This window comes from Hyla sarda, chromosome 2 (assembly GCF_029499605.1).
Source record: "Hyla sarda isolate aHylSar1 chromosome 2, aHylSar1.hap1, whole genome shotgun sequence".
Lineage (NCBI taxonomy): Eukaryota > Metazoa > Chordata > Amphibia > Anura > Hylidae > Hyla > Hyla sarda.
Window position 1 is genome coordinate 193,873,685 of NC_079190.1, and position 13,122 is coordinate 193,886,806.

The 13,122-nt window shown below is 47.0% G+C and overlaps 1 protein-coding gene across 1 annotated transcript in view; it reads right to left on the minus strand.

Annotated features, from left to right (window-relative positions):
• The window catches only part of LOC130355643 (pinopsin-like), a 320,381-nt gene that overhangs the window by 22,864 nt on the left and 284,395 nt on the right, over positions 1-13,122 (minus strand). Inside the window, exon 4 of the mRNA XM_056556042.1 lies at positions 9,789-10,022. Within this exon, the coding sequence (XP_056412017.1) occupies positions 9,789-10,022 (234 nt within the window). The remainder of the gene's footprint in view (positions 1-9,788; positions 10,023-13,122) is intronic.

A 13,122-nucleotide genomic window follows, 5' to 3' on the forward strand; every position in this document is an offset into this window, starting at 1 on the left:
GATCAGTATTATCGGTCATCTTCTGCTCTGATCTGCTCGATCACAGACCAGAGCAGGAGACGCCAGGAGCCGGACGGAGGAAGGTGAGGGGACCTCCGTGCGGCGCTATGAATGATCGGATCCCCGCAGCAGCGCTGCGGGCGATCCGATCGTTCATTTAAATCGTGCACTGCCGCAGATGCCGGGATCTGTATTGATCCCGGCACCTGAGGGGTTAATGGCGGACGCCCGCGAGATCGCGGGCGTCGGCCATTGCCGGCGGGTCCCTGGCTGCGATCAGCAGCCGGGATCAGCCGCGCATGACACGGGCATCGCTCCGATGCCCGCGGTTATGCACAGGACGTAAATGTACGTCCTGGTGCGTTAAGTACCACCTCACCAGGACGTACATTTACGTCCTGCGTCCTTAAGGGGTTAAGGGGTTAAAGCAAAACTGTCATCAAATCTGGGCCATATAAGGCTCTGTACTGTGTGCAGATTGTGTATTAGGCAGTGTTTTTACCTTCAGTATGCCATCCTTTATTACCCCAAAAAACAGTTTTGATGGAAGCCGCACACAGTTGGTGGGGTTCGCAATGCCCCGCCGCTGCCACGCCTGTCCCCTGCACGGCAATGCTGGGACTGCTGTGTGATGGACACACAGGTCCCAGCGCATGCGCCCCTTTGCATATCCCCTGTGCACGCCGCGGCGTGTGTCGTCATGCTCTGCTGTTCATAAAAACTTTATTCAGATCTACACCTTTATTATTACTGAATATCTAATAACGCCCCATCCTCTTCTTTCTTCTTGCTGTGCCGGTGACCTGAGATGTGCGCTCTGTTGCATCTATTCCTAATGCCTAGAGGCACAGAGGAAGAATGCTCCCTGCCTCTAGCACTGGGCATGAGCACTGAGGAGTAGTGTTGCTCGCGAATATTCGCAATTCGAATATTATTCGCGAATATCGCATATTCGCGAATTTGCGAATTTCGCGAATATAGCACTATATATTCGTAATTACGAATATTCGTTTTTTTTTTTTGTTTTTTTTTCTTCACAGTACACATCACAGTGATCATCCCTCTCTGCTTCCAGCTTGTGTGGTGTAAAGAAGGCTCTAATACTACTGTGTGAGACTGACGTGCGGAAATTCGCATATGCGAATTTTCGCTGTGTTAATTTTGTATGTGCAAATTTTCACATATGTTAATTTTCGCATACGCGAATATTCGCATATGCGAAAATAATACGAGGATATAACGAATATGCGAATATTCGCGAATATATGACGAACATTCGTCCATATATTCGCGAATATTCGCGAATTCGAATATGGCCTATGCCGCTCAACACTACTGAGGAGGTAGGCGGCGGACGCTTGCCATGATGACACATGCTGTGGCGCGCACAGGGGATAAGCGAAGGGGCGCATGCGCTGGGACCTGTGTCAGCGAGAACTATCCGTCGACATATAAATGAAATTAAACGCTATGGCAGGAGACCCAGGAGGACCCCATTGCTGACACAGAGACATAAAAAAGCAAGACTACATTTTGCCAATATGAGCTTGAGTAACCCAAAATCCTTCTGGGAAAACATCTTGTGGACAGATGAGACCATAATAGAGCTTTTTGGTAAAGCACATCATTCTACTGTTTACCGAAAATGAAATGAGGCCTACAAAGAAAAGAACACAGTACCTACAGTGAAATATGGTGGAGGTTCAATGGTGTTTTGGGGTTGTTTTGCTGCCTCTGGCACTGGGTGCCTTGAAGGTGTGCCAGGCATCATGAAATCTGATGATTACCAATGGAATTTGGGTCATACTGTACAGCCCAGTGTCAAAAAGCTGGGTTTGCGTCTGAGATCTTGGGTTTTCAAGCAGGACAATGACCCAAACATACGTCAAAAAGCACTCAGAAATGGATGGCAACAAAGCGCTGGAGAGTTCTGAAGTGGCCAGCAATGAGTCCAGATCTAAATACCACTGAACACCTGTGGAGAGGTCTTAAAATTGCTGTTGGGAAAAGGCACCCTTCCAATAAGAGAGACCTGGAGCAGTTTGCAAAGGAAGAATGGTCCAACATTCCGGCTGAGAGGTGTAAGAAGCTTATTGATGGTTATAGGAAGCAACTGATTTCAGTTATTTTTTCCAAAGGGTGTGCAACCAAATATTAAGTTAAGGGTGCCAATAATTTTGTCCAGCCCATTTTTGGAGTTTGGTATGACATTATGTCCAATTAGCTTTTTTGGTTTAGTTCCAATACACACAAAGGGAATAAACAAGCATAGCAAAACATGTGTTACTGCAATCCTTTTCTGTGAGAAATACTTTGTTTTCTAGAAAAATTTCGGGGGTGCCAACATTTATGGTCATTACTATATGATGACACAAGGGTCACACACCTATATTTGGGGATTTTCTCTCGAGATCCTCTTGGGTTCTGTCAGTCTGGATGGGGACCATCTGTGGACAGCCATTTTCAGGTCTCTCCAGAGATGTTTGATTAAGTGCAAGTCATGTCTATGGACATTTACAGAGTTGTCTTGATGAAAGGTGAACCTTCAACCTAGTCTGAGGTTAAGCACTGTTACGCCGAGCGCTCCGGGTCCCCGCTCCTCCCCGGAGCGCTCGCTACACTCCTCTCACTGCAGCGCTCCGGTCGGTTCCACGGACCCGGGGCGCTGCGATACCGCCTCTGGCCGGGATGCGATTCGCGATGCGGGTAGCGCCCGCTCGCGATGCGCACCCCGGCTCCCGTACCTGACTCGCTCTCCGTCAGTTCTGTCCCGGCGCGCGCGGCCCCGCTCCCTAGGGCGCGCGCGCGCCGGGTCTTTGCGATTTAAAGGGCCACTGCGCCGCTGATTGGCGCAGTGGTTCCAATTAGTCTTTACACCTGTGCACTTCCCTATATCACCTCACTTCCCCTTCACTCCCTCGCCGGATCTTGTTGCCTTAGTGCCAGTGAAAGCGTTTCCTTGTGTGTTCCTAGCCTGTGTTCCAGACCTCCTGCCGTTGCCCCTGACTACGATCCTTGCTGCCTGCCCCGACCTTCTGCTACGTCCGACCTTGCTTCTGTCTACTCCCTTGTACCGCGCCTATCTTCAGCAGCCAGAGAGGTTGAGCCGTTGCTAGGGGATACGACCTGGTCACTACCGCCGCAGCAAGACCATCCCGCTTTGCGGCGGGCTCTGGTGAAAACCAGTAGTGACTTAGAACCGATCCTCTAGCACGGTCCACGCCAATCCCTCTCTGGCACAGAGGATCCACTACCTGCCAGCCGGCATCGTGACAGTCTGGTGAAAACCAGTAGTGACTTAGAACCGATCCTCTAGCACGGTCCACGCCAATCCCTCTCTGGCACAGAGGATCCACTACCTGCCAGCCGGCATCGTGACAGTAGATCCGGCCATGGATCCCGCTGAAGTTCCTCTGCCAGTTGTCGCTGACCTCACCACGGTGGTCGCCCAGCAGTCACAACAGATAGCGCAACAAGGCCAACAGCTGTCTCAACTGACTGTTATGCTACAACAGTTACTACCACAGCTCCAGCAATCATCTCCTCCGCCAGCTCCTGCACCGCCTCCGCAGCGAGTGGCCGCTTCTGGACTACGACTATCCTTGCCGGATAAATTTGATGGGGACTCTAAGTTTTGCCGTGGCTTCCTTTCCCAATGTTCATTACACTTGGAGATGATGTCGGACCAGTTCCCCACTGAAAGGTCTAAGGTGGCTTTCGTAGTCAGCCTGCTGTCTGGAAAAGCCCTGGCTTGGGCCACACCACTCTGGGACCGCAATGACCCCGTCACTGCCTCTGTACACTCCTTCTTCTCGGAAATTCGAAGTGTCTTTGAGGAACCTGCCCGAGCCTCTTCTGCTGAGACTGCCCTGTTGAACCTGGTCCAGGGTAATTCTTCCGTTGGCGAGTATGCCGTACAATTCCGTACTCTTGCTTCTGAATTATCCTGGAACAATGAGGCCCTCTGCGCGACCTTTAAAAAAGGCCTATCCAGCAACATTAAAGATGTTCTGGCCGCACGAGAAATGCCTGCTAATCTTCATGAACTTATTCACCTAGCCACTCGCATTGACATGCGTTTTTCCGAAAGGCGTCAGGAGCTCCGCCAAGATATGGACTCTGTTCGCACGAGGCGTTTCTTCTCCTCGGCTCCTCTCTCCTCTGGTTCCCTGCAATCTGTTCCTGTGCCTCCCGCCGTGGAGGCTATGCAGGTCGACCGGTCTCGCCTGACATCTCAAGAGAGGACACGACGCCGCATGGAGAACCTCTGCCTGTACTGTGCTAGTACCGAACACTTCCTGAGGGATTGTCCTATCCGCCCTCCCCGCCTGGAAAGACGTACGCTGACTCCGCACAAAGGTGAGACAATCCTTGATGTCTACTCTGCTTCTCCACGTCTTACTGTGCCTGTGCGGATGTCTGCCTCTGCCTTCTCCTTCTCTTCTGTGGCCTTCTTGGACTCTGGATCTGCAGGAAATTTTATTTTGGCCTCTCTCGTCAACAGGTTCAACATCCCAGTGACCAGTCTCACCAGACCCCTTTACATCAATTGTATAAACAATGAAAGATTGGACTGTTCCATACGTTTCCGCACGGAGCCCCTTCTAATGAGCATCGGATCTCATCACGAGAGGATTGAACTTTTGGTCCTCCCCAATTGCACCTCGGAAATTCTCCTTGGACTTCCCTGGCTTCAACTTCATTCCCCAACCCTGGATTGGTCCACTGGGGAGATCAAGAGTTGGGGGCCCTCTTGTTCCAAGGACTGTCTAAAACCGGTTCCCAGTAACCCTTGCCGTGACTCTGTGCTTTCTCCAGTAACCGGTCTCCCTAAGGCCTATATGGACTTCGCGGATGTTTTCTGCAAAAAACAAGCGGAGACTCTACCTCCTCACAGGCCTTATGATTGTCCTATCGACCTCCTCCCGGGCACTACTCCACCCCGGGGCAGAATTTATCCTCTCTCTGCCCCAGAGACTCTTGCCATGTCTGAATACGTCCAGGAGAATCTAAAAAAGGGCTTTATCCGTAAATCCTCCTCTCCTGCCGGAGCCGGATTTTTCTTTGTGTCCAAAAAAGATGGCTCTCTACGTCCTTGCATTGACTACCGCGGACTTAATAAAATCACGGTTAAGAACCGCTACCCCTTACCCCTCATCTCTGAACTCTTTGATCGCCTCCAAGGTGCCCACATCTTTACTAAATTGGACTTAAGAGGCGCCTATAACCTCATCCGCATCAGAGAGGGGGATGAGTGGAAAACAGCATTTAACACCAGAGATGGACACTTTGAGTATCTGGTCATGCCCTTTGGCCTGTGCAACGCCCCTGCTGTCTTCCAAGACTTTGTTAATGAAATTTTTCGTGATCTGTTATACTCCTGTGTTGTTGTATATCTTGATGATATCCTAATTTTTTCGGCCAATCTAGAAGAACACCGCCAGCATGTCCGTATGGTTCTTCAGAGACTTCGTGACAATCAACTCTATGCTAAAATTGAGAAATGTCTGTTTGAATGCCAATCTCTTCCTTTTCTAGGATACTTGGTCTCTGGCCAGGGACTACAAATGGACCCAGATAAACTCTCTGCCGTCTTAGATTGGCCACGCCCCTCCGGACTCCGTGCCATCCAACGTTTTTTGGGGTTCGCCAATTATTACAGGCAATTTATTCCACATTTTTCTACCATTGTGGCTCCTATTGTGGCTTTAACCAAAAAAAATGCCGATCCCAAGTCTTGGCCTCCTCAAGCGGAAGACGCCTTTAAACGACTCAAGTCTGCCTTCTCTTCGGCTCCCGTGCTCTCCAGACCTGACCCATCTAAACCCTTCCTATTGGAGGTTGATGCCTCCTCAGTGGGAGCTGGAGCTGTCCTTCTGCAAAAAAACTCTTCCGGGCATGCTGTTACTTGTGGTTTTTTTTCTAGGACCTTCTCTCCGGCGGAGAGGAACTACTCCATCGGGGATCGAGAGCTTCTAGCCATTAAATTAGCACTTGAGGAATGGAGGCATCTGCTGGAGGGATCAAGATTCCCAGTTATTATTTACACCGATCACAAGAACCTCTCCTACCTCCAGTCTGCCCAACGGCTGAATCCTCGTCAGGCCAGGTGGTCTCTGTTCTTTGCCCGATTTAATTTTGAAATTCACTTTCGGCCTGCTGATAAGAACATTAGGGCCGATGCTCTCTCTCGTTCCTCAGATGCTTCTGAAATTGAACTCTCTCCTCAACACATCATTCCTCCTGACTGCCTGATTTCCACTTCTCTAGCCTCCATCAGGCAAACTCCTCCAGGAAAGACCTTTGTTTCTCCACGCCAACGCCTCGGAATCCTCAAATGGGGTCACTCCTCCCATCTCGCAGGTCATGCGGGCATCAAGAAATCTGTGCAACTCATCTCTCGCTTCTATTGGTGGCCGACTCTAGAGACTGATGTGGTGGACTTTGTGCGAGCCTGCACTATCTGTGCCCGGGATAAGACTCCTCGCCAGAAGCCCGCTGGTTTTCTTCTTCCTCTGCCTGTCCCCGAACAACCTTGGTCTCTGATTGGTATGGATTTTATTACTGACTTACCCCCATCCCATGGCAACACTGTTATTTGGGTGGTCGTTGATCGATTCTCCAAAATGGCACATTTCATCCCTCTTCCTGGTCTTCCTTCAGCGCCTCAGTTGGCTAAACAATTTTTTGTACACATTTTTCGTCTTCACGGGTTGCCTACGCAGATCGTCTCGGATAGAGGCGTCCAATTTGTGTCTAAATTCTGGAGGGCTCTCTGTAAACAACTCAAGATTAAATTAAATTTTTCTTCTGCATACCATCCTCAATCCAATGGACAAGTAGAAAGAATTAACCAGATCTTGGGTGACTATTTACGACATTTTGTTTCCTCCCGCCAGGATGACTGGGCAGATCTTCTACCTTGGGCCGAATTCTCGTATAATTTCAGAATCTCTGAATCTTCCTCCAAATCCCCGTTTTTCGTGGTGTACGGCCGTCACCCTCTTCCCCCCCTCCCTACCCCCTTGCCCTCTGGTCTGCCCGCTGTGGATGAAATTTCTCGTGATCTTTCCATCATATGGAGAGAGACCCAAAATTCTCTCTTACAGGCTTCTTCACGCATGAAGAGATTCGCGGATAAGAAAAGAAGAGCTCCTCCCATTTTTTCCCCTGGAGACAAGGTATGGCTCTCCGCCAAATATGTCCGCTTCCGTGTCCCTAGCTATAAGTTGGGACCACGCTATCTTGGTCCTTTCAAGATTTTGCGCCAGATTAATCCTGTCTCTTACAAACTTCTTCTTCCTCCTTCTCTTCGTATTCCTAATGCCTTTCATGTTTCTCTTCTTAAACCACTTATCATTAACCGTTTCTCTCCCAAATCTGTTCCCCCCACTCCTGTCTCCGGCTCCTCGGACATCTTCTCCGTCAAAGAAATTTTAGCATCTAAAAAGGTCAGAGGGAAAACCTTCTTTTTAGTGGATTGGGAGGGTTGTGGTCCAGAAGAGAGGTCCTGGGAACCTGAGGACAATATCCTGGACAAAAGTCTGGTCCTCAGGTTCTCAGGCTCCAAGAAGAGGGGGAGACCCAAGGGGGGGGGTACTGTTACGCCGAGCGCTCCGGGTCCCCGCTCCTCCCCGGAGCGCTCGCTACACTCCTCTCACTGCAGCGCTCCGGTCGGTTCCACGGACCCGGGGCGCTGCGATACCGCCTCTGGCCGGGATGCGATTCGCGATGCGGGTAGCGCCCGCTCGCGATGCGCACCCCGGCTCCCGTACCTGACTCGCTCTCCGTCAGTTCTGTCCCGGCGCGCGCGGCCCCGCTCCCTAGGGCGCGCGCGCGCCGGGTCTTTGCGATTTAAAGGGCCACTGCGCCGCTGATTGGCGCAGTGGTTCCAATTAGTCTTTACACCTGTGCACTTCCCTATATCACCTCACTTCCCCTTCACTCCCTCGCCGGATCTTGTTGCCTTAGTGCCAGTGAAAGCGTTTCCTTGTGTGTTCCTAGCCTGTGTTCCAGACCTCCTGCCGTTGCCCCTGACTACGATCCTTGCTGCCTGCCCCGACCTTCTGCTACGTCCGACCTTGCTTCTGTCTACTCCCTTGTACCGCGCCTATCTTCAGCAGCCAGAGAGGTTGAGCCGTTGCTAGGGGATACGACCTGGTCACTACCGCCGCAGCAAGACCATCCCGCTTTGCGGCGGGCTCTGGTGAAAACCAGTAGTGACTTAGAACCGATCCTCTAGCACGGTCCACGCCAATCCCTCTCTGGCACAGAGGATCCACTACCTGCCAGCCGGCATCGTGACAAGCACACTCTGGATCAGTCCGTCCCCCCTCCCCCCAACAGCATGATGTTGCCACCACCATGCTTCACTGTAGGGATAGAATTGGGCAGGAGATGAGCAGTGCCTGGTTTCCTCCAGACATTCAGTTATTGAATCTAGAAAGTTCAGTTTTAGTTTCTTGCTTACTACTTCTGAAATCACCAAAAAATCCATTTGTCTTGTGGGTATGTAATCGTCTCTCCTACCATATTCTTTCACTACTTCTTGGATAAGCAGTTGCTCAGTACTACAATTCCTAAAAACCATTGCTTTTCATCCTCCCTTCATCATGGCCCTCCCACTTTGTCTTATCTCTGTCCACAGCACTCCTATCAGTTTACCGAGCAGGATACACAATAGGCTATTGCTCTGCATTCAGTAAATCTGCATTCATTCTCTTTCTGCTCCTCTGCCTTTTGGCATTGGACAGCACACTGTATTCTCTAAATGTCCCAGGTTGTCCCAGGTTTGTTTTTCTAGGGCAGTGGTCTCAAAACTTTGGACCTTGAGATGTTGCAAAACTTTTTGTAAAATCCGGAGGGCCACAGTTTGTAGACCATTGGTCTAGAGGATTGCATTCCAAAGAACTGGTGCAGTACAAGCAAAGTTTTTGTGATGTGGGTAAGAGGTTTAGATAATCAGTTTAGAGACACAGAAAACAAGAAGAGAGGTAGTTAGATATGAAGAAAGAGATATAAGGGCGAGAATAATATGTTTAAATTGTACTGTTTCCCACAGTGAATTGGCAACCAGTGCAGTGATTGGCACATAGGGGGTCAAAGCTAAACAGAAAGATGAGCCTGACTGCTGCAGTTTAAATGGATTGGAGAGGGTAGAGTTTAGTGAGGGGAAGAAAAATGTGGTCAAAGTTACAATGATCGAGACAAGAGAGAATAAGAATAACAATTTCCTATACCTTTGGAGATGTGGTGCAGATGGGGTAAACATGTGGGACTCCACAGCATGGGGCAAAGAACCAGAAGTAGAAACAGCGAAGGATGCACTAAACAAGTGGTCAACAAGGTAGGAAGAAATGCAAGAGAGAAGTATCCTTAAGACAAATACAGTGCCAAAATGATGCGCTGTAACAATGCGCTGTATTAATCTATGTGCACTGTGTTCCATAAGGCTTTACTGATTTTATGTACTGCTTTTGAGCTTATTTTATCACCTCTGTGGGAACCCGATCTTTCGAAATTGAATATCAACAGTACCAGTACTGCTCAAATTGTTACCAATAGCCACTCTCCTCTATAATTTTTATTTATTAACTAAAAAAAGTAAAATGAAGTCAGTGATTCCTCACCGGAGTATGTCACTGTATCAATGCCCTTTCTTACTGTACAATCCTTGCTATACTTATTACATTGCTGCTCCCTGTTTACTAGTTTTATGTTTTCTTTTGTGAAAACACTTACAATTCCAAATAAAGAATACTGAAATAGAAAATGAGGTAAAACCTTACCTGCTTATTCATGAATATGTAGATCAGTGGATTGCATACAGTACTGCTTTTGGCTAAGATTGAAGGTATAACACTTGCAACTGGAGTGACAATTCCAGGTCTTCCAAATGTGGCAAGTAAAGCCACCACTCCATAAGGCAGCCAACAAATAAGGTAGCAGATGACAGTGGTGATCACCATGACCAGCACATGGTACTCTCTCTTTCGGCTTGTACTTTTTCTTACTTTTCCAACCTGGATATATATGAAATAATACATAATGTTAACAATTCAATTTACTTGATGGTATATGTAAAATTATTAACTCTTTCCGTTTTCTTTCCCCAGTTAAGTAGTTAAAGCATTACTGTCATTTGTAAAAAAAAAAAAAAAAAAAATTGACATGTTGACCAGACTTGTGAAGAGTTTAGATCACACCAGGTCTGTTTTGTTAATAGGTGATAAATGTTTTAGTGGAACAACCACTTTAAAGATATTGGCCCAGACTTACTAAACCTGTCTAATTTTTAGACAGGGCAAACCAAATTTATCAAAGACATTTCACATTTAAGTCTTAAAGAGGTACTCCGCTGCTAGAAATATTATTCCCTATCCAAAGGATAAGGGATAAGATTTCTGATCTCAGGGGTCCGGCTGCTGGAGCCCACCGTGATCTACCGCAGCGCTCGGCGTTCTACACAAACGCTGGGTTCCTGCGGCAGAGGTCGTGATGTCACAGCCACGCTCCCTCATGATGTCACCCCTCCCATAGACATGAATGGAGGGGCATGGGGTGACGTCACAAGGGGGTGTTGCCACCATCACAGCCTTCAGCTCCGAGCGTTCTGAGCAAAATGTTTAGAAAGCTTGAGCACCGGAGTACCTCTTTAAAGTGTACTTGTCATATCACAGAAAAAAAGACTGCTTATATGTTTTACTCATATTTTGTGTCTAGCTTCTTTATTTGGCACACAAATCCCTCTATTCTGTTGCTCACTCATTCTGATATCCACTGCTCAGGAAGCTGCATGTCTAAGGCAAACACTGAGCCTGCCCTCACTCACCATGTATTCCCTTCCTCCCTGAGTCTGCTGTGCTGGGTCTCTTCATCCAATCACTGCAAGCTTTTCTGTAATCCCTTCCTCTCTGTTTCCAGATAGGAGTCTGATAGGACCGGAGTGAGCACAGAGGAGTGCTAGTTCCCCCCTCACTTCCAGGACTTTGTCCCAGCCTGTGCTTTAGCTTGGACAAAGATGATGCTGCAGCTGGACAGGATTATGTTCTGGGTGGTATAATTTCTATAAAAAGGAGATGATTTTTTTTTATATTTTTGTATGTTAATATTTTGCCAAGATGTACAACATATAAAAAGTTCTTGATTCTGACAGTGTCCATAGTAAACCCCCACCATTGTAGGATTGCACTTGATTAATTAAGAGGTGTACCCCTCATGATAAGTTCAGGCACATTTGATGTTATTTGTGTGGCAGTATTAGAAATCATTACCAGCTCAAAGCTAAGGTATTTTTCTTCCAGCAGGCATAAATTGTAGTGACTTTGGCATGTGGGGTTGCCACGTTCTCACAAAACCATGCCCCTCTGCACTAAGCCCCACACACGTCCTGAGGTTTGTGTAAACATTTCAGACTGCTTTTGTGTTTCAGACTGATTAATAAATCTGGCATATGAATAGAGGGGTACTCTGGTAAAAATTATTATTTTTTTAAATAAACTGGTGCCAGATTTGCAAATTACTTCTATTTAAAAATCACACTGCTCTCTGCTGACACCTCTGTCTGTCCCAGGAACTGTCCAGAGCAGAAGCAAATCCCCGTAGCAAACCTATCCTGCTTGTGTTGGACATATTTTTTGAACAATGAACAATGTAATTTTTTATTTGCACAGCCCACTGTTCCAAAGATCTTTTAAATGCCAGTGGGGTGTAAATGCTCAGTGCACCCCTTATTAAATTCTGTGAGGGGTGTAGGTTCCAAAATAGGGTCACATGTGGGGGGGATCCATTGTTCTGATAGCATGGGGGCTTTGTAAATGCACATGCCCCCAAATTGCATTCCAAACAAATTCTCTCTCCAAAAACCTCATTGCGCTCCTTCTCTTCTGAGCATTGTAGTTGGCCCGCAGAGCACTTTACATCCACATATATGGAGTATTTTGGGGTTACAAATGTTGGAAGGCTTTTTCTCATATTATCCTTTGTGAAAATGAAAAATTTGGGGTAACACCAGCATTTTAGTGAAAAAAGTTACATTTTTCATTTTCACGTCCAACTTTAGCAGAAATTTGTCAAACATCTGTGGGGTGTAAAGGCTCACTGTACCCTTTGTTACATTCCTTGAGGGGTGTTGTTTCCCAAATAGTGTGCCGTGTGTGCCTTTTTTTGCTGTTCTGGCACCATAGGGGCTTCCTAAATGTGACATGCCCCCAAAAAACAATTTCAGCAAAATTTGCTTTCAAAAAGCCAAATGTGGCTCCTTCTCTTCTGAAGAAATGTGGTTACAACTTTTGGGGTGACATTTTCTCCTATTAACTCATTTACACATCCGACTTTACCGAAAAGTCGTCAAACTCCTGTGGGTTTTTAAGGCTCACTGTACCCCTTGTCACGTGCCATGAGGGGTGTAGTTTCCAAAATAGTATGCCATCTGTTTTTTTTTTTTTGTGCTGTTCTGGCACCATAGGGGCTTCCTTAATGTGACATGCCCCCCAAATACCATTTCAGAAAAACTCCCCCTCCAAAATCCCACTGTCGCTCCTTCCCTTCTAAGCCCTCTACTGTGCCCATAGAGCACTTTGCATCCACATATGAGGTATTTCCTTACTCGAGAGAAATTGGGTTACAAATTTGGGGGGCTTTTTCTCCTTTTACCCCTTGTAAAAATTCAAAAATTGGGTCTACAACAATATGTTAGTGTAAAAAATGGAGATTTTTTATTTTCTCCTTCAATTTGCTGCCATTCCTGTGAAACACCTAAAGGGTAAGAAAACTTTCTGAATGTCATTTTGAATACTTTGAGGGGTGCAGTTTTTATAATGGGGTATTTATAACATAAAGACCCTCAAATCCACTTCAAAACAGAACTGGTCCCTGAAAAATTCCGATTTTGAAAATTTTGCGAAACAATGGAGAATTGCTGCTGAACTTTGAAGCCCTCTGACGTCTTCCAAAAGTGAAAACATGTCAACTTTATGATGCAGACATAAAGTAGACATATTGTATATGTGATCAATATATAATTTATTTGGAATGTCCATTTTCCTTACAAGCAGAGAGCTTCAAAGTTAGAAAAATGCTATTTTCAACATTTTCATAAAATTTTTTAATTTCTTACCAAGA